Consider the following 26,447-nt stretch of genomic DNA (forward strand, 5'->3'; position numbering starts at 1 on the left):
CACCAATTTTTTATGTTATCCATGAAGTTTTTGTCTAGGAACCACATTTTTTCATATTTAAACGGATTTCTAGTAGGTTTAGATGGTTCCATGATACCTATTTTACAGGATAATGATCTGAACCTGCCAGTGGTAATATTTCTGCCTTGATTTCTCTATTTAAGTTGCTTAAGTCTCCTTTGAAAAAGAATTTGTCCAACCTTTCTACTATATAGCTAAAATCTTTTCTTCTATTATTCCATGTATATGTTCCATTCATAGTTGGAATACCTATGTGAGTTATCCTTTACCCATTCTTTGAAGTCCACTTTGCTCATGTAATTGCCTAGATCCCTGCATCTTTTTCTTCCCTTTTTAGTATTGCGTTGAAATATCCTCCAATGATAATGTACACCTTTAGGACCCGTATGCCTCTTCCGACAAACAATGCTATCATTCCTCTCATGCAATATTCTCTCATGATTTGCTTCCTAATTATGTTGTCTCCTCCTCATGTTGCAGTTGCACCTTCACTTCTCTTGATTTGCTCTACTAACATTTGAGAACACGAGGTGAAATAAATGTGTTGGCAGGGCTCATGGATATGTGGAGATGTCTGCAAGCCAAAAGACGATAGATAAGTTCTCATTTTGCTGATTAATTAAGAGGGTGCTGATCTCCTTCCATAATGCTAATTTATCTGTTGTTTACATAGGCCCATAGACATTTATTACTATGATTTGGAGATTGTTTTTAAGACTTCAAACTCTACATCCCATCCAATTAGGATTAGTAGCTATTATTTGTAGATCGATCTTACAATTGTTCCATAGTATTCCCAATCCACCTGAAGCTCTATTCAATTCTTTAAATTGAGATTTCCATAGTCCTAACTTCTATCCTAACTTAATTCCTTCTTCTTTATTTAATTTTGTTTCTTGAATTAATAAGATTTATGTTTCAATCAATGTGAGGCTACGCTTAAACAAGCATTTCTTGCTAGAGGCATTTAGGCCCCTAGCATTCCATGTTATTCTCATTGGTCCTTGTGAAGGCTCTTCCACTTTCCAACTTGTAGTATTTCACTAATCTTAGTTTGTTCCTTTGCTTGCCCTACTGCCTCCCAAATTTGAATGATGTTTGACCATTGCTAAGACTTTTGACTCTTCTGCTTCCTGTTCACCCTCTGATAAAAGCTCTTTAATCATTTCATTGTTTAATGGAATTTCTTCTTCTTCTACAATCTTACCTTCCCCCTCAACTCTACAGTTTTCTACTCCTTCCCTAGAGAGCTTTTCCCCTAGGATTCCAAATTCTTCCTAGATCGTATTGTATCCTTGCTGATTTTCCTTATCTTGTCTTTGTTTACTTGAATGGCTGCTACTCTGTTTTGCTTCTCTAATTAAAGTTTCTATCTCCACTAGTATCAAGGCCTTTGTAGAAGTCTTGTCCTCTATCCTGATTTCCTCTTCCTTATCCAAATCAAACATATCCATCCCACTGATGGGTCTCTGCCAAAACTTATAACTTTTTTTCTTTGATTTTTTCCTGATGGTCACATTACTCTATTGAGTTGAATCTGCAGCCGGTATGCAAGGACTCTGTTCTAATTTTTCAATTATTACTTCTTCCTTGTCTGGAAAGCTCTATTCTTGGTTTATATGTTTATTTGTTCCCACAATTTTGCTCTTGTTTATTGTTGTCTCCCTATTGTTTTACATTGCACCCCGATCTGTGTCTATCTCCTCTTCTGATATTTTTGTCACTATATCGCATACTCTTTCTGTGTTTTGTTTTGATTCTAACCTCATGATTGACTTGCCTTTGTGTTCCATATGATCACAATCTGCTAGGGTAAATTGATCTTCCAGATCATTTTGTAGGAGAAAACTTCATGAGAAAGCATGTTCAATTTTTTCATATTAAGTTCTGTTTCTTCTAGGGTTTCCTTAGCTTGCCTGCACTCTTAACAGTTTTTGTATTTATCCATTATGAGTTGATAGTCCATGTTTTTCTTCCTTTCTATCTCTGGGTCTTGTATTATCCTCATGTTTTCCCTATGTTCTTCTTGCTCTGTCTCTTTTGCCCTCAAGACTTGACTATTTGTATTCTCTTTGTCAACTGATTTTCTTTTTTCCTTGTTGTCTTCTACCTTCTTCTCCCTTTCTCTGATGTTCCTTAAGAATTCTTTCAAATTGTTCTTGTTTTTCTTTTTAAAGTTTGCTCCAATTATTTCATTGATTTCTCTTTCATATTTAGTGAAGGTTAATTTATATATTGATCTATTCGTTATGATTTTTTCATTATAGGCTCACTAAGTTCTGTTTTCATTGAAACTAAGAATCTTATCTTACTTGATTTATAATGGTTTACTTCAAAACCTATAAAATCTCCTAAAGCTTGCCCTATTCTTTTTATAATGTTAATGTCATTTAGTTCTAGGGGAATATTTGCACATTCCATCCATTTTATTATCTGTAACTTCTGATTGCCATTTTTAAAATTAGGTTGCCATGCTATGAATTTGATAGGATGCCCTTTATAGTAACAATTTGATATTTCTACCAATTCATTCCTAGTTCTATGATCTTGACATTGCAAATACCAAGAATAATTGTCAAAAGGGGTGATGTTACTTACCTTTGCACTGCAAATCTTTGTTAGTTTCCTTTACAGTTTAGCTTTGTATCTTGCTGGGCCGTTCCAAATCACATAAACTCCAAGATCAGAGCATTCCTGCCATTTTGCTTCACTATATTCATTGCTAATTATGATCGTTTCATTGTTTTCAGCATAGTTTGTTTCTCTAGGATGAGGATAAAAACATATGATCCGCTTGTTTATCGAAAGCTGCTTCTTCTTATGCGGGGGAATATAAACAGATGACTTGGGTGTCGTTGTTGTGGTCTTAGTCGATCCATCTGTTGGGTTTTTTAGCAGAGGGGTTAGTGGTTTCTTATTGCCAAGTATAATGCTATTAGCAACCGAAACCTTTGCAGGTCTAGAGATGACTTGTGTAAATAAGGGTTTGCGATTACCCTATGTATTGTCTTTAATTGCCTTGATTTCTTCAGATTTTGTATTCTTGGTCTTTCTGAAGAAGACTTCCTGGCTTTTCAGCCGCTCATCTTCTAGTTCTTTACTATTGCTTAGAGCCAAAATGGGTATTGCGGGACCTAATCTTTTGTTTCTTCGATTCGTGACTTGCTGCCATTTCCCTCCGCTTTGCATATCATTTTTTGTTTGCTTGCAGGCAATGGTGGCATTTCGGATATTATGAAGTTGAACCAGAGCTAGGCAATGGCGGCATTTCGGATATTATGAAGTTGAACCAGAGCTTCAATTTTCGAGCTTCTAGTTCTAGATCTGAAATGTTATAGCAATTGTGCAGTTTTATATTGTTGACAATCTCTAGTCTTCCCACTTCAAGCTTCCACATTTGTTTAGGGCAAATCCCATTATCTGGAATTTTCGATCGCGAACAAGAGTTAGGGTTCAAATCTACTTTTCGCAGATAGACTGCTTTTTTCAATACTGCCATGATTTACTTCCTTAGGTTGGATTTTATTTATTTAAGTTTATTATTATTATCCTTTTTTTATTATTTATTAATTATTTATTTATATAATTATATATTATTTACTTATGTTTATCAGCTTAATTATTATTGTAATTATGTATGTTTTATTATTAAAATTATAGTTATAATTTATTCTTTCTTCATTATATGGTTTTCTTTCGAAATTGTACCGTAATTGATAATGGTTATTATTGGCCATTATTTATTTATTTATTTAACTTTTTTATTGTTATAATTTAATATTTAATTTGAGTATTTTGTTATTTATTATTTATTTATATTTATATTTTAATGATTTGATTTTATCAGCTTAATTATAATATAATTATGTATATTTTATTATTTAGATTATAATTACATTTTCTTATATTTTTAGTTTTGCATTTTAATATTACTACTATTAATTTTTTTAATTTAAATTTTATTATTTTAATATTATTATTTATAATTTTAATATTTTTATTTTGTTATTATTAGATCCTATTCGAAAAAGGGGAGATCACAGACTCGGTGACCTTTTGAAGGTCGGGTAAAAGTTAAAACTGTATGCTATGTGTGATTCACCATAAGTTTCCATTCTATATTAATTTACAATTAGCTACAGTTTCAAGGGTTGATCATCTGGAGCATAACCACCTGTTATTCCAAAATCTTCTGCACCAAAATGTATTTGTTTTTCTAACAAGATAAACTTATTCAGATTTCTAACAAGATGAACTTATTCAGATGGTATGATATAAACAAATAATAGATATCATCTATTTTAAGAAAATTCTCAAGAATCCACTTTATAACATGCAGAAAATAAAGGATTAAAAAAATCTGAACTAAATAAAAGATAGATATATTCCACTTTTATTTGCAGCCCAATGGTCAAAAAGTAATACAATGAAACAAACAATCAAGCATATTATCCATTTTGATTGCATTCCAAATGACCACAGATTTTGTTGTGATTTGAGTTCCATAATTAAGGGTAAATTTTATAGCACTAATCCTCATGAACAAAAAAAAAGATTAAATCATTAAATCTGTGAACCATAAAAAATCATGCAGAATCTAGCAGCAAAAATGTTAGATACTGCAAATTAGCAAAATATAGTTTTTTGCAATCAATTTGTAGGAGGTGAAAGGAAAATATATTTGAACTCTAAGAAAGTAATTGTTCATATGAGTGTAGCAACTTTTACAGACACTCAATAAGGGATGGATCAATGTGCTACACGCGATTGAATCAATGTGATAGACACTTGTGGATTGAATCAATGTGCTATACACTTACTTTGATATAGCTGCTTAGAGCTGGATCCCATTTCTGAACCCTGTAAGTCTGCTAACAAGCAAGAACAATTCTATTAAAACAAAATACCATAAATCCTATGTTACAAAATGTGAAGAAACTCCACACCTAAAATTTATATGAAACAAGCACCATATTGAAATACAATTGAGACATGTAAAGCTTTTACTTCTAACAGAAAATTACAGCCTAACTAAATATTGCAACTAACTGACCAGTCTTTCGAGCTTTTGACCAGAGTTGGGAACATATCCCACAACCAAGTAGAATTTATCAAGTTCTATGGTAATCAGTCGACCTTCACCATCATGGTCGGGAAGTCCAAGTCCAAACCTTACAGAAACAGGTTTAACCTGCAAGCATAGCATAGAAAGAACTCAGCATTGATTCATCTACCCAAGCTACATAGTATATCTTGTGTTTGCTAAATTTCTTTTCTTAGAGAACTATGTTTTCATGTACTTTTCACAACTATATAAAAAATAATCATTGATAGGAAAATGTCAGAAATTTACTGTTCAAGCATACTAAAGGAATAAGCTTGTCCAGTTGAAAACATTCAGCTCCACTCATTTAGGAAAAGCTTTCAAATAGCAAAGGCTATGAGCATAATTTGTTTCTTTAACCCTTCAGAATAGCAAACCAGTACATCATAATTGTAAATGAAATAACTCTCAATCAACAAGTTTAATAAATATTGAGCAATATATTGTGGAAGAATAATCATGTTACAAGTTATCATGTTAATACTGTTAAAAATATATTGTATTGTTTCTAATGGTCATCTGTAGTGAGATTAGTTTTAATTAGTTAGTTTCTATTTTATTCAGTTAACGATTGTTTCATTTGGAAACATTATCTTGTACTTTCTATTTAAGGAGACTTTGTCTTCATTGTTTCTTATATCAAATTATCAAAGTTTATAACATGATATCAGAGCAGCTTTGGGCCCAAGACCCTCAAAAGAGGCCCAGAGTTATATATGATGCGAACATTCTTGTGTGTTGCTTGCATGTACTTCTTGTGAGTTGCATGTTGCTTGCATGTGCTGCTTTTTTGCATGAGGGTTTTCAGCATTACCAAAAAACTGATACAGGGTGTGACAGATTGTTGGTGTTGTGACTAAGTTGTTTTCTGTATGAATTGTTTTCTTGTTTTACTCCATGATGAAGTTTGGACATTTTTTTAGGGTATTTTACCATGCAAAGTTTGGTGTTTTGCCAAATGAAGGTTTTTGTGATCAGTTGTTTTGTTTGCTACAGCTGTGACTTATTTTCTGCAGTGTGAGGGTTTTGCATGATTTTGTCACAAAAATCCTGGTGGTCGGTTTTTATTTTTTGCTATAAAAAATCATGGTGGCAGGTTTTCTAATTGTTTTCCACACAAAATTGTCATGATGGGTTTTCTATTTTTATTTCCAAAAATAAGGTGGGTTGCATCCAGGTTTTCACAATTGTACGTTTTTGTTTCTTGCCTGATTCTTCCCAACAAAAACCATGGGTTCTTTCTCTATTGGAGGGTTTTCTAATTTTTTCCACAAAAAATCATGTCTAATGTTGGTATCATCTAGATTTTTATATTTTATTCCCAAAACAATTATTGTTGGATTCTAAAAAATTTCCCTTTAATAAAACTTTGTTGAGTCTTAACAATAATTTCCTCAAAAATTGTGGGAGAGTTTTATATTTTTTGTCCATAAAAATTTATTGTGGCTTTTGTCAAATTTTTTGCCTTAAAAATAATTTTCTACAATGATTTTACTGTTTTTCCTAATAAACGAAGTTTTCTATGTTGATTAATGTCTTGGATTTTGTGTCATTTGATTATCAATGTTTCAATGTCCATGTTTTATTGATTTTTCTCCTCAAAATTCGTGTTTGGTTTTTTCGATTTTATCCTCAAAATATTGTTTCTAGGTTTTCTATTTTTTCCAAAACAATCATGATTGGTGTTGTTGGTCTTAAAGTTTTACAATTTTTCCCGAAATAAATCATTAGAACATTTTGTCGATTTTTTCCACAAGAACTGTGGTTTCTTGTAGTTGTCCCGCATCGCACCTAGAGTTTCTAGGGCAATGATCTACACAAGGGTTTGTGGATTTTTCCTCAAAATCGTGGTTTCAATTCCATATCAATGTCTCTAGCTACAGGTAGTGATGAAAAGGGGGCAACCTCCCATGCATTTGTGACCAAAAGACCTACATATTGTCTTTAGTAATAATACCTTAAAAATCAAAACTTAAAAATGAAACCTCCTGGTAATCCATGTAATATCCTTATCATAAAATAGATTATTAAACAAACTATTGTTAATAGGCCGATTGATTTAATATATCTCGGGTCCATTTTTGTTTTGTTTCCCTTGCTTATGTTGTTGTCGGCTATCTTTGTACACCCTCGGAAAGTTTTCCCCAACAGGTATTTAAGCATGGTTTGTAGGTAGTCATTAGGTATGCAATTTGGATTATATCTTTGTACTGCGAATTCCAGTTCGGATTCTCTTTTGTTCACCATTTCGAAAGTGAAAGATCTTCCCTATTTGGCTATTCCGGTTTTGGTAGGATTCAACCCTCATCCCATTCCATCACCTGTAATACTTCGCTCAGATCTGGCAAATCAGAGCACTGTTATATTGTGAATTGGAGAAGTCATTATGTTTAATTTGATCAAGTTCTCTTGAGTTGAATGAATAAGATATTTCATAGGACATTCTGTGTTTCTCTTGCATATTTCGTACATTCTGTTGTCTGCAAGCTCCGTACTTCATCCCGTACAGCCTCCACCCTCCTACCGTACGACCTCCATTACTATCACCGTACGACCCTCCTCCATTCCACCATACGACCTTCCTATTTCGTTGTCTACACCCACTGTATGGCCTTCCACATCTCCTTTTATCTACTATATGGCCTCCTTGGTCACCGTACAGCCGTAGCTACTCACTGTGCCTCTCTCTTCCATCAGCATATGGCACACTTGTTGTCCCACACTATACCGTACGGCCTGTACTGTATGGCCTCCCCTTTGCCCATACTTTGGCGCCTAGCATCCGTACACCAATTTCACCTGTTTGCACTGCCCTCTAAAATTTCGTAAGTGACATTTTTTCTTGGAGAGAGAGTTATTTGGGAGTAGTTGCAGAAACGGATCTTTACAGTGGTATTAGAGCTTCGATCCTGCCAGTCTATAGATAGTGAATGAGAGTTTATAGCCGGCAGAGAAGAAGAACTCATTTAGTTGATAGAATGGTTGTCGAACCAGAACCTACAGCTGTTGAAGTCGTGGCACTATTGAGAGAACTTGCGAGAAATCAGGCACATATCAATGATACCCAAGGACTCATGGAAGAAACTCTCAAAAAGTTGGTAGACAATAAAATATCCAATGAACAAAATGGTCGCAGTGGGGACTCTATGTCGGGTAAAGAAAACCCTCATCCAACACTCTCTTGACCTTCCATGTCATCTTTTCCTCCACGGATGGAGGCACCACACGGAGGAAAACAACCGACCTTTGAAGAAATGCAAGAACAACAAAGGGAAGATTGGAAAAATACAAATTTGAAGAAGATATATCCTACAAAGATTACATAGATTTGAGAATGAGGTACTCGGGAGGCGAAAACAGAGGATATTTTAACGATGATCTCAAAAGGAAGTTGAGTAAAGTAAATTTATCTCCATTTGACGGATCTGAATCTATATATGCACAAGTGTGGGTAATGAAGGTCGATACTTACTTCCAACTTAATCCCGTGCCAAAAGAAGAAGCAACTAAATATACGGCATTACACTTGGAGGGAGTTGCACACGAATGGTGGCATCACGACACCATCACACTGGGGCATGATCAAATAAATACTTATGCTGAATTCACTGAGAGATTGATAGATCAATTTGATGGTAAAGATCCAGAACTCCATTTCAAAGATTTGGCACAGTTGAGACAAACTAGATCGGTCGACCAGTGCATTGCAAAATTTCAGAAACTTTCTATTTTGGTCACGGACATTTCTTAAAGAAGACGGATAGTGTTCTTCATAGACAAACTGACAGAACCACTAAAAAGTTGGGTAAAAGGGTTCAATCTTGCTACCTTGTCGGAGGCCATTAAAAAGGCATGGAGTATGGCATCATCATCAGCATCATCCTCTCAAAGTTACCCACATTCCAAACCGTCGGTGTTTCTGAGGGACAAAGATAACAAACCTCCACCGAGAAAGCCGTTGTTGGACGAAACTACCAGACAAGAACTCCAAAGGAAGAAACTATGTTTAAACTGCAAAGGAACATGGGAACTTGGGCAAAGATGACTTGGGAAAGGAAAAATCCACTACATTGAGGTCGTGTCTGATGATGAGGATGAACAAGAAGATATACCCTCCGAAGACAACCAACCCCACGAGGACACCAAAATGGTTACTTGAAACTGTACGGAAAGAATTGCAACATCGGTACGTTGTGGAGGAACTATCGCCCTTGCTGGTAGTCCGAGGTGCACAGTGTTTTGTGTACGGGGAACCCTTCAAAGACAAAGGGTTATGGCGATACTTGATAGCGAGGCTACTCTAAACTTCATAAACTCATCTCTGGTGAAGTGAAGAGGTCTACCTAAGGAGACGCATGTAGGATCCTAGGTCAAGATTGTTGGAGGGACTCTTCTACCCTACACACGCCTTGTTCCTCATCTAAGTATCACAATGGCGAATCACATGGTGACCAAGGATTTCTTCATAGTGGATCTTGATGACATGGAGGTTATTTTGGGCATACAGTGTATGGAGACACTTGATGAATACACTCACAACTTCAAATGGATGGACTTTACTTTTGTTGTGGATGGAAAGAAGGTTGTTCTCCGCAGAATGGAAAATGAGGGTCCGAGGGAAGTTTTGGCACATCGGATGGACGCAATTTTTCGGGGTGATGACATTGCTTGGGCTGCACATTGTTTTGTCTCAGAAAAACTTATAAAAGGGCAACAGACACCTCCCCCGGATGATGATCTCTAGAATATTTTGAGTGAACAGGACAAAGTTTTTATAGACATTCCTCCTGGCATACCGCCTCATCGAGGGTTTGAACACACTATCAAGTTGGAAGCAGGAGCCAAGCCGGTCATAACCACACCCTACCGCCATTCCAAGAAATTCAAAGATGAGATAGAAAAGACAATTCAAAAACTGCTAGAGAAAGGATGGATCCATCCCAGTTCTAACCCCTTCGCATCATCAGTGGTATTGGTCAAAAAGGATGGGACGATGCGCATGTGTGTGGACTACCATGCATTGAACAAAAATAAATAAAGAATAGATATCCCATTCCAAGGATAGATAAGTTGCTTGATGAATTATATGGCGCAATTTATTTTTCAAAAATAAATCTCCGATCTGGATACCATCAAATCCGCACAAGGGAGGAAGAAGTAGAAAAGATGGCCTTTCATTGTCAATACAGGCATTATGAGTTCCTGGTCATGCCATTCGGATTAACCAATGCACCTACTACATCCTAATCATACATGAATCACATCTTCAACAAAAAATTGTGTAAGTACTTGTATTTTTTATGATATTCTTATTTATAGTAGGACATTGGAAGAACACCTAAAGCATCTAGATGAAGTCCTAAGGATCATGAAGGATTAGTCCTTGTTCGCCAAGTGATCCAAGTGTGAATTCAGTATGACAGAAATATTGTACCTAGGGCATGTTGTCAATAAATATGGAGTTCAAGTTCATCGGGAGAAGATTCAGGCTATCCTTGATTGGCCTCCCCCAAAATCACTCGCGAAATCGCGAGGATTTTTCGGATTGTGGAGTTATTACTGGAGATTCGTTAAAGGATTCTCTCAACTCAGCCCACCCTTAACAGATCTGACAAGGAAGGGTTCTTTCCAGTGGAATGAAAAGGCACAACTCACTTTTGATAAGCTAAAAGAGGCAATGAGCACTTGTCCCGTACTTGCATTACCTAATTTCACTCAACCATTCATTCTAGAGTGCGACACATCTGGAGAAGGCACTGGCGTGGTACTGGGGCAAGATAGACACCCCATAGCTTATGAGAGCAAGAAGCTTACGCAAATAGAACGCTTATATTCCATCTACGACAAAGAGATGTTGGCCATCGTACATGCATTAACCAAGTTTCTGCAGTATCTGGTGGGTAGGTGTCAAGATTGTCGTTTGTACGGATCACAATAGTTTGAGATATTTTCTGGAGCTGTGAAAACCCGTCTGGTTACTGCTCCTTAATACACCAATTTTTTATACAAATTTATTGTTTGACATTTGTCAACATTCGGCAAGCAACACTAATACCAAATATTGATAAACAATAAGCAAAGTCAGGGCTATGAACATCTATTCATCAAAGTTCAGTCATGGTACGGATTGAACTATGATACCAATTAAAACAAAGCAATATCATCATATCATTCACTGTAAAAATATTGTGCAGATCACAATTTATTTAGAATAGAACTTTGAACCTTATGATGTAAAGCCAATCCTGGCACTAATTTATTAAATAGCAAAACATCAACGCCCAGCTGGAAAGAGAATGCAGCTCCAAGAATACAGTCCTCACAACAGTAATTTACAATGTGATGTCAAATCATGAATATGCAGAGACACCAATTTATTTCTGCCAACCACTAATTGCTGGTCACTTTGCACACTGTATTGATTCCACAAGTCCACCAACTCGCAAATGTCTATAGCAGCAGATTTGATATGCCAATGCCTAAGGAGAAGATATGCAGCAGGTTTCAGCAAGGACATGAGACAATGCAGATTGCCCACTTTGCATTATTCCTCCTTGACAGTTCACAATCTAGCAACAAATCGATGCTCAGCCTAACGTCTAACTCAAACAATCTTAGACGCAGCCCAAACGATAAAACAGAAATCCCAGTCTCTCCTATTGATTATCTAATCGATTTCCAGATGCACACAATACAGTCAATTTCATTCAAAACACCTATCTCCGTAACCTCAATAATTACAGCAGGAGATTTGATAGATGCATACCTCAGCACAAATGTCAACGAAAGAACTCAAAAATACTTCAAACCCTCACCAGGTGATATGAGCAAATATATATAATTTATAAGTATTCTCCTTAGCTACAGGAATATAGTAGGAGAAAGTTGGCCAATTGTATACTTCAGCACAATTGCGAAGAACTTTTCAATGGAGACCCTTATACTTTAGCTAGGGTTCATAAGTCAGAAATCAGGAAAAGCCACAAAGGCACAAAAAGAAAATGTATATTCAAGCATGTTTTTCCCAAAGAAGTGAGCTCTCATTTATAAGCCTTTGTTAGCCAAAGTTTCCTAAAAAAGTCCACTTCAGAAATTATGGAAGTTTCCCAAAAGAATGCAACACTAGAAACTTTCCAACACACTTTTTAGAAATATCACTTAATGTCATTATAATAATATAAACATTATTATAATAATGCAACTTAATAAGTAATGAATAAATAAAAGCCCATGCAATTATTAACTTTGTTTACTGCAGGTGACGACCAACTGCTGAAGCCACCCACTACACTACCAAAACTAGACCTACTAAAAATAGTAAATCCACAGTTGGGACCCCCAAAACACCCTGTCAACTCACGAGGGTCGCTATGATGAGCTAACTCCAACAACTGCGTAGACGTGCCAAAAAAAACGGTGACATTACAAGAGCAACGAGATTTGAACGAAAGGAGACAAAAATAGGTAAGCAAGGTTCAAGCTTTTGATTTTGACATTAAATATGTGAAAAGAAAGAACAATGTGGTTACAGATGCTTTGTCCAGGAAACCCGCCATTTGCTTACTATACCAGATTTCAGGTGAATGGAAAGCACATTTGTTGGTAGAATATTCCAAAAACACATTTGCCTATGAGTTAATGGATGGCAACACCCAAGATGATTGGTACAAAGTGGTGGATGACATCATTTACTATAAGACAGATATTTTTAGTGCCGAAATCCAAATTGAAGCAGAAAATCTTGAAGTACACGACTCACCCTTGGCAGGACACCCGAGCTTCCTCAAAACTTACAAACGTCTCAAGGAGAGGTTTTCATGGAAAGGACTTAAAGAAGACGTAGTGCAGTATGTAAGAGAGTGTGTGGTCTGCCAACAAAACAAATCCTAACATACTCTACCTGTCGGATTACTGCAACCTCTGCCAATTGTAGAACATAAGTGGAAAAGTATCTCGATGGATTTCATAACTAGACTCCCCAAGGTGAAGGGAAAGGATTATATCTTCGTGTTGGTTGACAAACTGACAAAGTACGCACATTTCTTCGCCATCCCCTCAGATTTTTAGGCCGCATAAGTTGCCGATTTGTTTTTAGAGAAGTCTTTCGTCTGCACGGGTTACCCGAAGCATTGTCAGTGATCAGGATGGGCGATCCATCAATATCTTCTAGATAGAACTATTTCGGTTGGCAAGGACAAAATTATCACCAAATACTAGTTACCACCCTCAGACAGACAGACAAATGGAGATTGTGAACAAGTGGCTTGAAGGTTACCTTTAGAACTATGTTTCGACACAACAACGGGTGTGGGTCAAATAGATACACCTAGGGGAATATTTTTACAATACCACATACCACATGTCCATTGGGATGGCACCATTCAAAGTTCTATACAGGTATGAACCCCTTTCCTTCATCGACACAGTTCTAGGAGACAGTTGCACACCAAGGGCGAGGGACTAGCTTCAGGAGGGATAGGACATCCTACGATGCCTGAAGGAAAACTTAGAACGGGCACAAAATCAACAAAAGATGTAAGCCGACAGACACCGAATAGAAAGGAGTTTTCAAATAGGAGACTTGGTTTACCTTAGGCTCCAGCCATACCGACAATCCTCATTGAACGAAAAGGGAAAAGAAAAACTGCAGCCACAATTTTATGGCCCTTATCATGTAACGTGCCGCATCAGTGAAGTCGCCTATGAGCTGGAACTTTCAGAGGGGAGCCATATTCATAACGTTTTTCACGATTCCTGCCTGAAGAGAGCTGTGGAATAGAACGTCATGGTAGCTACAAATCTTCTGTCGCTCAATGAAGAAGGCAAGCACATCTTGGAACCAACAAAGATTATTGAAGTACGTGAGAAGACCCTGCAGAACCAAATGGTGAAGGAATATCTAGTACACTGGAAACACTTGCCGTTGGATGACACAACCTGCGAACATGAGCACATCCTACAACATCTAGCATTGTGTTTGCTTGAGGACAAGTAAATTTTGAGAAAGGACTATAATATCCCTGTCATAAAATAGATTATTAATCAAACTATCGATAATGGGCCAATTGATTTAATATACTCGGATTCATTTTTGTTTTGTTTACGTTGTTTGTGTTGTTGTCAGCTATCTTTGTACACCCTCGAAAAGTTTTCCCCAACGGGTATTTAAGCATGGCTTGTAGGTAGTCATTAGGTATGCAATTTGGATTATTTCTTTGTACTGCGAATACCACTTGGGATTCTTTGTTGTTCGCCATTTCAGAAGTGAAAGATCTTCCCTACTTGGCTATTCCAGTTTCGATGGGATTCAACTCTCACCCTATTCCATCGCTTGTAATACTTCGCTTGGATCTGGCAAATCAGAGCACTGTCATATTGCGAATTGAAGAAGTCCTTATGTTTAATTTGATCAAATTCTGTTGCGTTGAATGAATAAGGTATTTTATAGGACGTTTTGTGTTTCTCTTGCATATTCCATATATTTTGTTGTTTGCAAGCTCTATACTTCATCCCATACGGCCTCCATTACTATCACCGTACAACCCTCCTTCATTCTAGCATACGGCCTTCCTTTTTCGTTGTCTACACCCACCGTACGACCTTCCACATCTCATTTTATCTACCATATGGCCTCCTTGGTCACCATACGCCCGTAGCCGCTCATCGTGCCTCTCTCTTCCATCACTGTATGACACACCTATTGTCCCACACTAAACAGTACGACCTGTACCGTATGGCCTCCCCTTTGCCCGTACTTTGGCACCTAGCATCCTTACACCAATTTCACCTGTCTGTACTACCCACTAAAATTTCATACGTGACATTTTCACTTGGACAGAGAGTTATTTGAGAGTAGTTGCAGAAATAGATCTTTACAATCCATTTGTATTCTTTTTGTTGTAAAGTTGAGTGGTGGGTGATCAGGCACATGAGATGCCCATCTGAAATCCTTGGCCAAGGTAGTAAATGGCGTTTGCCACCATGATCACCAAAGGTTAGGGTGCTAGCAATTCTAAGATAGGCTGGTTGGAATGTGTCCACAATCTCGATATTTGACTAGTCATGCCAAGATGCTCAGTGGTTCGATAAGCATGTCCCAAGCCAACTCCCAGGGTAGGGAGGGTTTTTCTCGTTGGAGATTGTGAGGGGATACTAAGGGTCTGCAGTTGGGAGGTCAAGCCCATGGCAATGCTTCTCCTCTTTTCCAAATACCAAGACTTGCACAGCTCTATTTCATCTATTGCTTTTACACTGGTAATCTTTTTAAGTTTCATTTGTACTTCCTTGTTAAAATATGTTGTTTTCCTTTGAGTATTTCATGATGTAAATGGTTGTTAATAACTGGATGTCATGTGACCTAGTAGTTAAACATTTGTTATTTCCTAATTATATGCAAATCCAGAATGTAGTTAGGATATTTTCCTTTCCATTTGAAGTAGTTGAGTAACTGTTTTAATTGTATCTCTTTTCATTCGGTTAAGAAGTAGATATGTTATCTTTATTTAAGAATTAATTAATTTCTGAATTTTTAGTATGTTACAACTTCAATTGCCCAAGCAATTGTAGAGTTAGCAAGACAAGTGGATATTGGATCTTCCTCAACAAAGATAAAGAGACTCATTGCTTTAATGAGGAGTGGTTGCAAGTAGGAGTTTGCCCAACACTTAAAAGTCCATAGGTGGTTGGGCATGGAAACACTTAAGGCATGGCACAAGCCACACTCACAGAAGGGGCAGCATGATATGACAGACACCATACACAATATGAACTTGAAGAGTGTGTTTTGGGACTTTATCCTAGTTGCAGAAGAAAGCTGGCTCAATCGGTGAGGCCAAGGCAGGGGAAGTGTGTACTATCTTAAATTGGAAGCACCTCAATTAATGATGATTTAGCACCCATTGAATGTGAGGTTGTCATTCATTTGCATTTCTACTCCTTTCTTCCCCTTTCTTCTACTTTCTCCTAGGTGGAATTGGGGTAAGACCTAATTGATCCACTTTGAATCTCCTATTTTCATGGCATAAAGCTCAAGGTAGGATCTAACAACCTAGGTCCTCCCATTTCTTGATCCAATCACTTGAATTCTCATATCTGCACTAAAATGACTATATCTCGAGTTTTATACTTCATTTTTGGGATAAGGGCCCTTTTTCTTTTTCGGGACCCCAAAGGAATTGTAACACACGAATTTTCCTAAAAAAAATAAAGGAAGTAATATCTGATTTCAAGTAGAAATGAAACTAATTCTTCAATTATAACATCTTAAAATCCATTTCATGAGACATTAATTGAAATAAATACTAACTGAAATAATTGTTTCCTATCATTATTTGTATAGAAGTAAAAACAAATTATTACCATTTATACTCTGATACAAGAGGAAACAAATGCAAAGCAGGGATAGAAAAAGAACATACAAAAAGTAACTGGTGAGTCTTTAACTGGTTGTGCAAGCCTCGGCTTTTAGGTAAGAGAAGCATTGACTTAGGTTTAACGTCCCAATTGCCAACCATATCCATCCCCACACAATACTTTGAAAAGAAAGGTCCTCCCTACCCCGAGGCTAGGCTTGGGGTACTACTAGTCCAACCATCCGAGCAATACCGATGTATAGAATGTCTGCACAGTTATGGATGGACATGTCTAAATAACTGGCGTTACCAACATCATGTGATCTTTAGAAGGCAAGCATGCCTTTAACGACCTTGGCCAAGGTTTTTGGATGGGTTTCTAATACCCGATCACCACCGCTCGACTTGACAACAAGAAACAATATAAATGGACATGCATGAGCTATTAAATGATTCTTTTAAAATAATATATTTATTGTATCACATCTGATTTTGTTTCATGTTCTTGCAGATTTTTCTCACCTCTTCACCCTCTTCCTTGACCATACAGCCAAGTGAGTCCTAGGTGTTCAAATCCTAGAGTAATCCAACTCTTTTTGCTGAACCTCAGCTGGTGTAAAGAATATTATATATCTTCAGTATGTCATAACACAATCTTTATGACCTGAGAACTTCTCTCAACGAACTTACAAGGAATATAGTTTGATTCTAAAATCCATCAGTAACAAAAACGTCTGAGCATATCATATTTATTTGATCTCGACCCAACATGGGAAGAATGGACTCATCGAATGTCTATTCGATATTGCAATTCAATATTAACGTATGGAATTCATGGACACATTTCTTACTAATGTAAATTCGAATGAAAATATATACATAACAATTTATGATTAGAAAAGCTGACCACATAACCTGGTTTGGAAGACGTCTGGCTTGGCTTGACTCTAAGCAGCCGACTCTTCTTGACGTGAGCAATCCAAAGTGCAAAGCTTAGAGTAACAACGAATATGATTTGTTCTCTATCATTTGCAGCAAAATAGAAAATAAGAAAAACGTAGGAGATCAAAGGTATAAAATGCAGAATATATGTTTTTGGTTCTCCTGACTTGTATGAATAAAGGAGGCATTCAAAATAATAAAGGCTTCCAAGAAGTTGTGACTCTATGATTAGTTATAAGAAAAGAAGAAGAACCATCTTCTTGAATCACCGATAAAAAATGCCAAGTGTACATTCTTGCCTCTTGTAAGGAAAGAATAACTATGAAAGAGGACTTGAAGGTTATGTAGATATTAGTAAGGAAATTTAGTTAACATAGATATTAGTAAGGAAATTAGTTAATAACCATAATTCTGAAACCAAACTGCTAACTACTATCATCATCATATAACAAATAATGGATAACGACCATCATCATTTAACAGTTATACAAAATAATTGATGACAACCAATTCCATTGGATACAACAGTTATATTTAACTACCCTTTTTACATGAATAAGAAAGAAAAATCCAATCAACTCAACGGCTATAATAATTTAAATTAGGTGAAAACTTGGGATGTAACAAGAATCCCAAAGGTTTTGGGCCCAGTTGACAAGAATGCAGTACGCTCCTAACCAATCAAGGATGCAGTGTGCCTCTAATGGGCCTTATTTTGAATCCATTACTCTGGTCATGATCGGATTATTTCGGGGTGTTAACTTCTAGGTAGGTCGACCTGTGGGAGATAGTCAATGTCATGCCCTTGATAAACCCGTTCATTTGCTCCATTTTGCATCTCATCCCTCACATGTGCAAGCATCCAACCTCTCAAGCGTTCAAGCATTCCTCAAGCATTCAAGGCAATCTCTCCATTGAAGATCAAGGATTCATGTATTCAAGCTATTGAAGGAGTTTATGCTAGGTCTTCTATTGCATTTTCAGCATTCAGGATCTCCCTTCATTCATTCAAGATCCATGCATCTTCTACATTTATCCTCTAAACATTTACATTCATCTAGAGTCGTAACGAGGATTTCAAGTACATTCATTCATGAAGGTTTTAGTTTCACTTTGATTTCTTAAAGTTGAGTCAAGGCTATTACACCTACATACTTGATTACATTCCAAATTTAAGAGTATATTCATAGATTTACATTGCTTCATGTCAGATCTATCACTACAACTTGCTAGGATTCTATCTTTAGTTTAGTTCAAGGTTAATTCCTAAAATGGGGTTTGACTGAGGCAAACCTCTCCCCCTCAAACAACAAACAACAAAACCCTTTATTTTGTAGGTTTCGGATCTTGGATTGGTGAACAGGTGGCAGATTTGGGTACCCTTTTCGACTTTCTTCGGAAATGTGAAATCGGAATCAACATTGCATACAATCTTACAGGGTCGCAGAGGTCACCCCTGAATTCAAGGTCGCAAAGGTCACCCTTGCAAATGGAAGTCACCCCTATTAGATTGTCAAACGATTTTGAGTTTTGTCCGCCTCGCAGTTTTCAACTCAAATAGTGAGATTCAACAATTTTTGAGCTCATTTGACAACCCGTTTTCAGATTTGTGTTTCATAAGGTATATCATTTTCCTCTTTTTCTCATTGTCTCTACATTTTTCAGCATTATATTGCCTATCTTCTTAAACCCTCTTAAGGTGTTGGTGAGAGGGAAATAAATTTGAGTTATTCACTCCTTTCACATTAGGTTGCACATTGATACTTTTTTTTGTATAGATCAAACTTAATCAAAGGGATGGATCTTGGTCTTCCCCCTTCATTAATGTATTGCATGAATTGTTTCCATTTTCCCACCTTACAAAGTGGTTGCAGTAGAGAAGGCAACTACTCAAGAGTTGTTGCAGTAGTAGGGACTAACCACCGTCAAGAGACAGTAGAGAGTGAACTTGAAGGAACAACTGGAGTAGGAGAGAGCAATCAAAGTCAAAAAGGAGGTACATCTTCGAGAAATGAAGAAACGCTTGGCAGCAGTGATTGGAGATCTCAAGATTACCAAGAGGGAATTGATGGAGATTGTATAGATGGTGAGGGTAGCACACAAGAGGCAGGAGATAGTAGAGAGATCTACAGCGCCTTAGTCACCAATTTTTTGGTGCACTAAGGCCACCATCAACCAGTCTAGGAATGTCCTCTCACCCGTTTTCTTGATAGTAGATGTTGTAGTTCATCAGCTACATTTTTGTTCCATCGTCTATAGACAAAAAAAATTATTTGCCAATAAGAATAAATAATGTCATGTTTAATAAATGGCAATGTAATGGATTACAGTTGTTAGTTCTCAGTGATCGGCACTCTTAACCAATTGTAGAGTGTTATATATTTCTAACTTGTATCAAGAACTGAGAGACTCTATGGTCATACAAATTAGATGATAGTAAAGCTGTATATTTGTTGTCCTTAATTTTGACATCACAAAATTGGGGCAATCCTACACAATTTTCTCATGGATTCATAGGTGTATCCACTATGTTTTTGATGTATTGATAAGGCATCATGAAGACGATTTGTCATCCTTGAGTTGTTCTTTATTTAGCATTATCTATGCATTTTATTTTTTGAGTTTTTGTCAAGTTAATCATCTTAATGCTTGTCAAAACAAGTTTTCCATCTCTGATTGCAAGCACTTGATTTTTGGAACCTTCAAGTCTTTTCTTAGTTTTTCTTGTTTTTGTGTTTAGTTTTTAATCTTGTTTTTGCCCTAGGTTTATAGCCCTTGAAATCCCACTTGTTTCAAACTTTCTTAGGCCTCAATCAGCATTTTCTACCTCAAGTTATAGAGGTTTTTGTTAGAGTAAATAATTATTTATTAATTATTTACCATTTTACTTAAGTTTACTTAGATAAATGCACTTAGATATTAGTTGTCATCTAGGAGTTGTTGATGAGTTGTTGACAACATGGGAGTTTGTTCTTACCTAACCATACTTATCTTCTCACCTACTTGGAGGGTAATCCACCTTTTGTGGACATATGCGTACTTGTCACACTTATCTCCTAGTACTTTCTAGCTTGTTCTAGAAGCTTTCTTGAGGCCTTTATATTCGGGCTCTCTCATTATATTTTTACACATTCACATAGCAATTTCATTTTCTAATTGTGAAATATATTTTCTCACTTTGTTGAATTGCTACGAGCTCTTGTTCCTTCCTTCTTCAATTTCTCTTCAGCAGGTAATTTGCATGCAGGTGATCTTGGTGCACTGTGAAGTTGGTTTTCATCAACTTCTACATGGTATCAGAGCCTCCCTACTGCTTCCTGGTTTAAGGATTTTTGAAGCCGCGATTTGGAGCCACAAACCTCAGTTTGTGATTTTTTTCTTCAATCAGGAGGAAGAGCAATTTTTCGGGGCACTTTGGGCCTAAATGGACGCTACCATTGAGTTCAAAAGGCCTATTATAGTCAAGATTCATATAAAACTTTTCAATTTTGGTGACTGTAGCTTCGGCAAAAAAAATCTCCTCCCAAGCAGGCCATACAGACTATACGAACATTTTTTGTTTAAAAAAAAAGAGTAGCCACCGCAGCAACGCCACCACGGTGACACCACAGCGCCACCCACCCACGGCCGCTGCTCCACGGCCACTACCGCGCCACTCTAGCACCTCCACCACCGGAGTTCTCCGCCGGCCCACCACCTCAACCAACGGTGCTACCGCCTACATCTACTCTGGTCTAATGTCACTTTTTCGGCCAGTGACGTCACCATTCCCGTAGGACACATCATCATTTCGGTAGCTGATATCAACTTTTCGTCTGCTTACGTCAACCTGACGTCATCACCCCCTGACCCCTGTTGACATCATTTTTCGACAAGGTGACGTCACTTTTCGGTTGTTGACGTCCGCATTCCGACGGTCGGATTTTTTTCTAACAACGTCCAGTTGACTACCATACAGCCGTCAAATTTTTTGCTGTGACTGTATTTTTCTAGTGAGCTAGTCTTTTGGAGCAGCAATTGGTTTTTTGGCCATAACTTGAGCATACAGAGGTCTTTTTCCAATCCAAAAGAAGCGTTGGAAAGCTGATTTAGAGAAGGAGACAATAATGCTTGTTTCATCTCATTCCAAGTTTGTTTGAGCTCCCAATTTTGTAGTTGAAGTAGAGGCTTCTGTTTCCTCCTCCTCTGCATCCAAAATCTAGGTTCTTTTCTCAGTTTTCGTGCTTTCTATAGTTGTTTTTTTTGGTACTTGAGGCATATCATTATATGTTGTGGGGGGGAGGGTATTTTCTTTTCTATAATTTACTTCAGAATAAGACCCTTTACTTCCATCTTCTTCTCTCAATGTCAGATCCATCTGTGACCCGACTCACGCCACACAACTATCACACCTGGAAGGCACAAATGACTAGGGTTCTCATGTCAAGAGGCTCATGGTCATGTCTAGATGCAAACCAACCTTTTCTGAAGCACCCTTTTGAGGTTCTTCAGCACAGAAACAAAATGGATGAGGCCATGGGACTGATTGCACTGAATATCTCAGGTAGTCTTTTGTTTCACTTGGATGGTTTGACCACTTTGCGAGCTATTTGGACCAAATTCCAGACTTTTTTTGGTACAGTGAATGAGTTCCGAGCACTTCAGCTTTATGCAGAGTTGACCTCTTTGACACCAGCCAACTTTCCCACTATTGAAGACTTCTTGATGAAGTTAAAATCACTACGTACAATTTTGAAGGCATGTGGGAAAAACAAGACAGATGATGAGTGTATCTTTTTGATACTCTCAATGTTAGGAGGACAGTATTAGATCTTCTCTTCCACTTTCTACTCCACTATGGATGCTTTGGGTGACAAACACAGGATGCCTTCATTTGAGATATTTTGTGATCGGTTGACACGGGAACATGCAAAGATCCAACTGGTGGATGCTTCTAGCTCTTCTAGCCAAGCATTGGTTGCTCAAAATTCTAAGGGGAAATCAAAGAAAGATACATCAAAAATAGATACTAAACCTCCAACTAACCCTCCTAAGGGTAAAGATTCTTCGAACTCTGTTGAGTCTACCTCCAATACCAAGAAGTTGCAATTTTTGTGGCAAGGATGGACATCCTATTTCTAGGTGTTGGAAGCATTTGGAGGCTTAGAGGAAGCCATGCAGGAGCATCATATTTTAGCTCCTAAGCCTTCATCCCCTACAGGGAAAGGTCATGCTCTTTATACTCGAGCTACAACTTCAAGGCCCACCTAGATTCTTGATTCTAGCACCTCTCACCATATGACAAACACTTTACAATTGGTCACCTCACTTGCTCCTTGTGCTACCTCACAGATTGTCGTTGGGAACTCATCACAACTTTCAGTTATGGGTTCTAGTTTTGTTGCACTAGACGGGGGTTCTCTTCAAGATGTTCTTTGTGTCCCTGACATTTCAATGAACCTATTGTCCATCTATCAGATTCGCCACTCTAGCTCCAGTAAGACAATTGAGTTCTCACCACATGATGTGGTTATCCAAGACTTTCACGATTCTGAGATGGTTGTGGCTACTGGAACTGTTGACTCTGCATCTTGCCCCTACAAATTTGATGGATTTGAGTTTTCTGATAACACAGGTTCATGTCTAGTTGCACATGCAAATTCGGTAAGCAGACGTTGGCATGAGCATTTGTGCCATGTCAATTACAAGTATCTTCAGCAGATGAGTACACAGGCACTTGTTCTTGGGCTTCCCCAGATTTCCTATACAAATGATGTTTGTCAGGATTGTGCACTTGGCAAGCAACATAGGGATTCCTTTCCACATGGACAAGCCACTCGTGCTTTGGCACCTTTGGAGTTGATTCATAGTGACCTCATGTCATTTCCTACTCCTTTTTCTGGTGCCAAATATGTGCTTACATTTATTGATGACTTCTCCAGATGCACATGGGTGTACTTTCTCAAGTACAAGTCTGATGTCTTTGATTCATTCTGAGTCTTCAAAACATTTGTAGAGAAGTAGTCTGGTCTTTCTATTCATTGGATATGCACGAATAATGGGGGGGAGTACGTGAACCAAGCTTTCAAGAATTTTTGCTCTGAATATGGTCTTCAGCATCAATTTTCAGTGCCCTACACCCCTCAGCAGAATGGTGTGGCTAAGAGAAAGAATAGAACACTTCGGAAGATGGCTAATTGTATGATTCAGTCCAGGTCCATGGATTCGTGTTTTTGGGCAAAGGCAGTCAATTGTGCCAATTATATTCAGAATCGGATACCTCAGAAGGTAGTTCGATATATGACTCCTAAGGAGGCTTGGTCTCATGTCAAGCCTGATGTATCATCATTTCGAGTTTTTGGGAGTGCAGCTTGGGCATTTTTACCTGATGCTCATAGGAAAGCAATGGAACATAAGAGCCGACCACTCATTTTTGTTGGCTACTGCAAGGATGTTAAGGCTTACAGGTTGTTTGATCCTAATCCCAGAGAGGTCCTATTTCGACGGGATGTCCAATTTGATGAGAGCCTTCCTACAGTTCATACCTTGCCTCTAGTGCCTACTTCAATTCCCACTACTCCCTCTTCTCTTCTAGTCTGTTTTCCGAATGATGAGGATGATGATCTTGGTGATCCCCATTTACCTCCGCCACAGGGTCCTCCATAGATGCCTAAATGGGCTCGGGTTACTGTTGAATCTACAGGATCTTTAGCTAGTGAACCTTCCACTTCCTGTCATACCCGTTCTCATACAACGAGTTCTGGTCTTATCAATCATGCTATTTGTGATGATCCTCAGACATTTGCAGCAGCGACAGGACATTCAAAGTGGGATAGTGCCATGGAGGAGGAATATTCTTCTTTGATGAAAAATCACACTTGGGATCTTTATACTCTTCCTAAGGGAAGAAAGCTAGTGCGATGCAAATGGATCTATCGTACTAAGTATGTTGTTGATGGCTCAATTGATAAGCACAAGGCTCGTCTTGTTGCGAAGGGCTTTTCGCAGGTTGAGGGTATTGACTACATCGAGACATTTGCCCGTCGCAAAGATGAATTCTATCTGCTTTGTCTTATCCCTCGTAGCTTCATAGGGATGGCCCATTTTTCAGATGGATGTGAAGAGTGCCTTCCTGCACGGTGATCTCACTGAGGAAATTTACATGGAGCAGCCTTCAGGATTTGTGCAAGATTCCTCCTTGGCTTGCAAACTTCGACACTCATTGTATGGTCTCAAACAGGCCACTCGGGCTTGGTATGAGAAGATGGACTCTTTTTTGCTTTCTACAGGCTTCACCCGCTGCCATTCCGATCCTATAGTGTACATTCAACATCTTGGATATGAGATTTTGATTCTTGTCCTCTATGTTGATGATCTTATCCTCACGGGTAGCTCATCATCTATGCTACAAGATGTTCAGCGTGTATTGATGGTCCAATTTGAGATGACTGATCTTGGCTTCCTGCACTATTTTCTTGGGTTACAAAGTGTTTGGTCCTCTACTGGAATTTTTGTTTCTCAGCAGAAGTATGCTCTTGACATGCTTCGTCGCTTTGACATGCTTGATTGCAAGCCTACTCCAACACCATTTTAGTCGAGTGTCACTTGATATACCTCCGGTTCTTCACCTTCCGCGGATGCTACTTTGTACCAGCAGTTGGTTAGCAGCTTGTTGTACCTAATACCATAGTTCAAAAAATCACCATAAAATTGCCAAAATCACATGAATCGCGAGAAGATTCATCAATGCCCATTTTTTTTGAATCTTGAATCGCTAACAGTGTTTTTTTGGCATGAATCGACTGAATTGCCAATTCAGGTGATTTATGCCAAAAATTGCATGAATCGCCTGCGGCAGCTAGAAATTTGTATTGAAATTTTTTTTAAAAAACACATGTTTTATTTCATTTCTTTTTTGTCTTTCCTCTTTCTTATAACCCTAAAGGGTCTTCTAATTGTTTAGCATGAGTAGAAGAGAGGAAGAGTGAGAAAGAAGAGAAAAGACAAAACCATAAGTTTCCAACCGGCAAGAAGAAAGAGCATTAAAGAGATCAGATGTCCATCTGGGGAGCCCATAAATTGCATTGAGAGCATTAAGGAGTCAATATCAACACCCCTCAACTCATTTGCAAGAGGGAAGTGCTAATTTTTTTTTGCATGTTAGTGTATTATGCATTTTTTGTTATATTTTTTTAGTTTTCATTTGCAAATCTTGAATGTTTTTTATTTTTACTAAATTGAAAACTAGGGTTTGTTGTTTTGTAGCTTTTTTTTACTAGTTTCAAACTTTGATATTTTACATGAATTTTTTTATTGCAGCAGCCCTTTGCTTTCATTTTCCACAAGGGGTAAAAAAGATGAATGTTGGAAATATAACGAAGAGTTTCCTGGAAGAACCAAATTTCAAACAAAATGTATATTTTGCGAAGAAAAAATAAATTCTGAAGGTATTTATAGATTAAAATACCACATTGCTGCTATACCTGAACATGATGTCACAATTTGCACTCAACAAACTGCTGAGGCAAAACACACTTGTTTAGTGGCATTAGAAAAAATTGAACAAGACAAATTGAATAAGAAAATGCAACTTGAAGGGTTAAGAGGTATGGGCTCCCATGTTCCCACATCCGTAGCCGCATCTGCATCAGCTTTCGCATCCATAGGTTGTGTTGGAGAGGGTTCTTCCAGACCTCCTTTTTATCCTAGTTCTAGTGCTCATGTGAGTGCTAGTGGTAGTTGGCCTTATACTAAGACAAAATACAACACCAACCTATTGCGGCCTAAAGTGCAGAAAAACATAATGGATAGTTACTTTGTGCCCCGCACTACTCCTAGCTCCCAACCCACGCTTGATGGCCTGGGTTTGAACAAGGAGATTCATGATGCTGCCAAAAAAGAGATTTGCAAAGTTTGGTACTTTTGCAACATTCCATTTATTGTCGCTAGGTAATTGATTCTTTCTTTGTTTTCTTTAAAGTTAAACTTAAAAGTAAAAGTAAAACTTTAATTATATCTACTTGTTTTATGATTTGAGTTTTTGACGTCTA

The 26,447-nt window shown here is 37.6% G+C and overlaps 1 protein-coding gene across 1 annotated transcript in view; it reads right to left on the reverse strand.

Moving 5' to 3' along the window:
- ARP (apurinic endonuclease-redox protein) overlaps positions 1-26,447 on the reverse strand; it is a 250,176-nt gene that overhangs the window by 80,632 nt on the left and 143,097 nt on the right. The window contains exons 7-8 of the mRNA XM_089818478.1: positions 5,075-5,212; positions 4,842-4,889 (exon numbers count right to left, since the gene is read on the reverse strand). Coding sequence (XP_089674604.1) covers positions 4,842-4,889; positions 5,075-5,212 — 186 coding nt within the window. The remainder of the gene's footprint in view (positions 1-4,841; positions 4,890-5,074; positions 5,213-26,447) is intronic.

Source organism: Cupressus sempervirens, chromosome 3 (genome assembly GCF_028749045.1).
Source record: "Cupressus sempervirens isolate cs-2001-9-10 chromosome 3, ASM2874904v1, whole genome shotgun sequence".
In the NCBI taxonomy this organism is placed as follows: domain Eukaryota; kingdom Viridiplantae; phylum Streptophyta; class Pinopsida; order Cupressales; family Cupressaceae; genus Cupressus; species Cupressus sempervirens.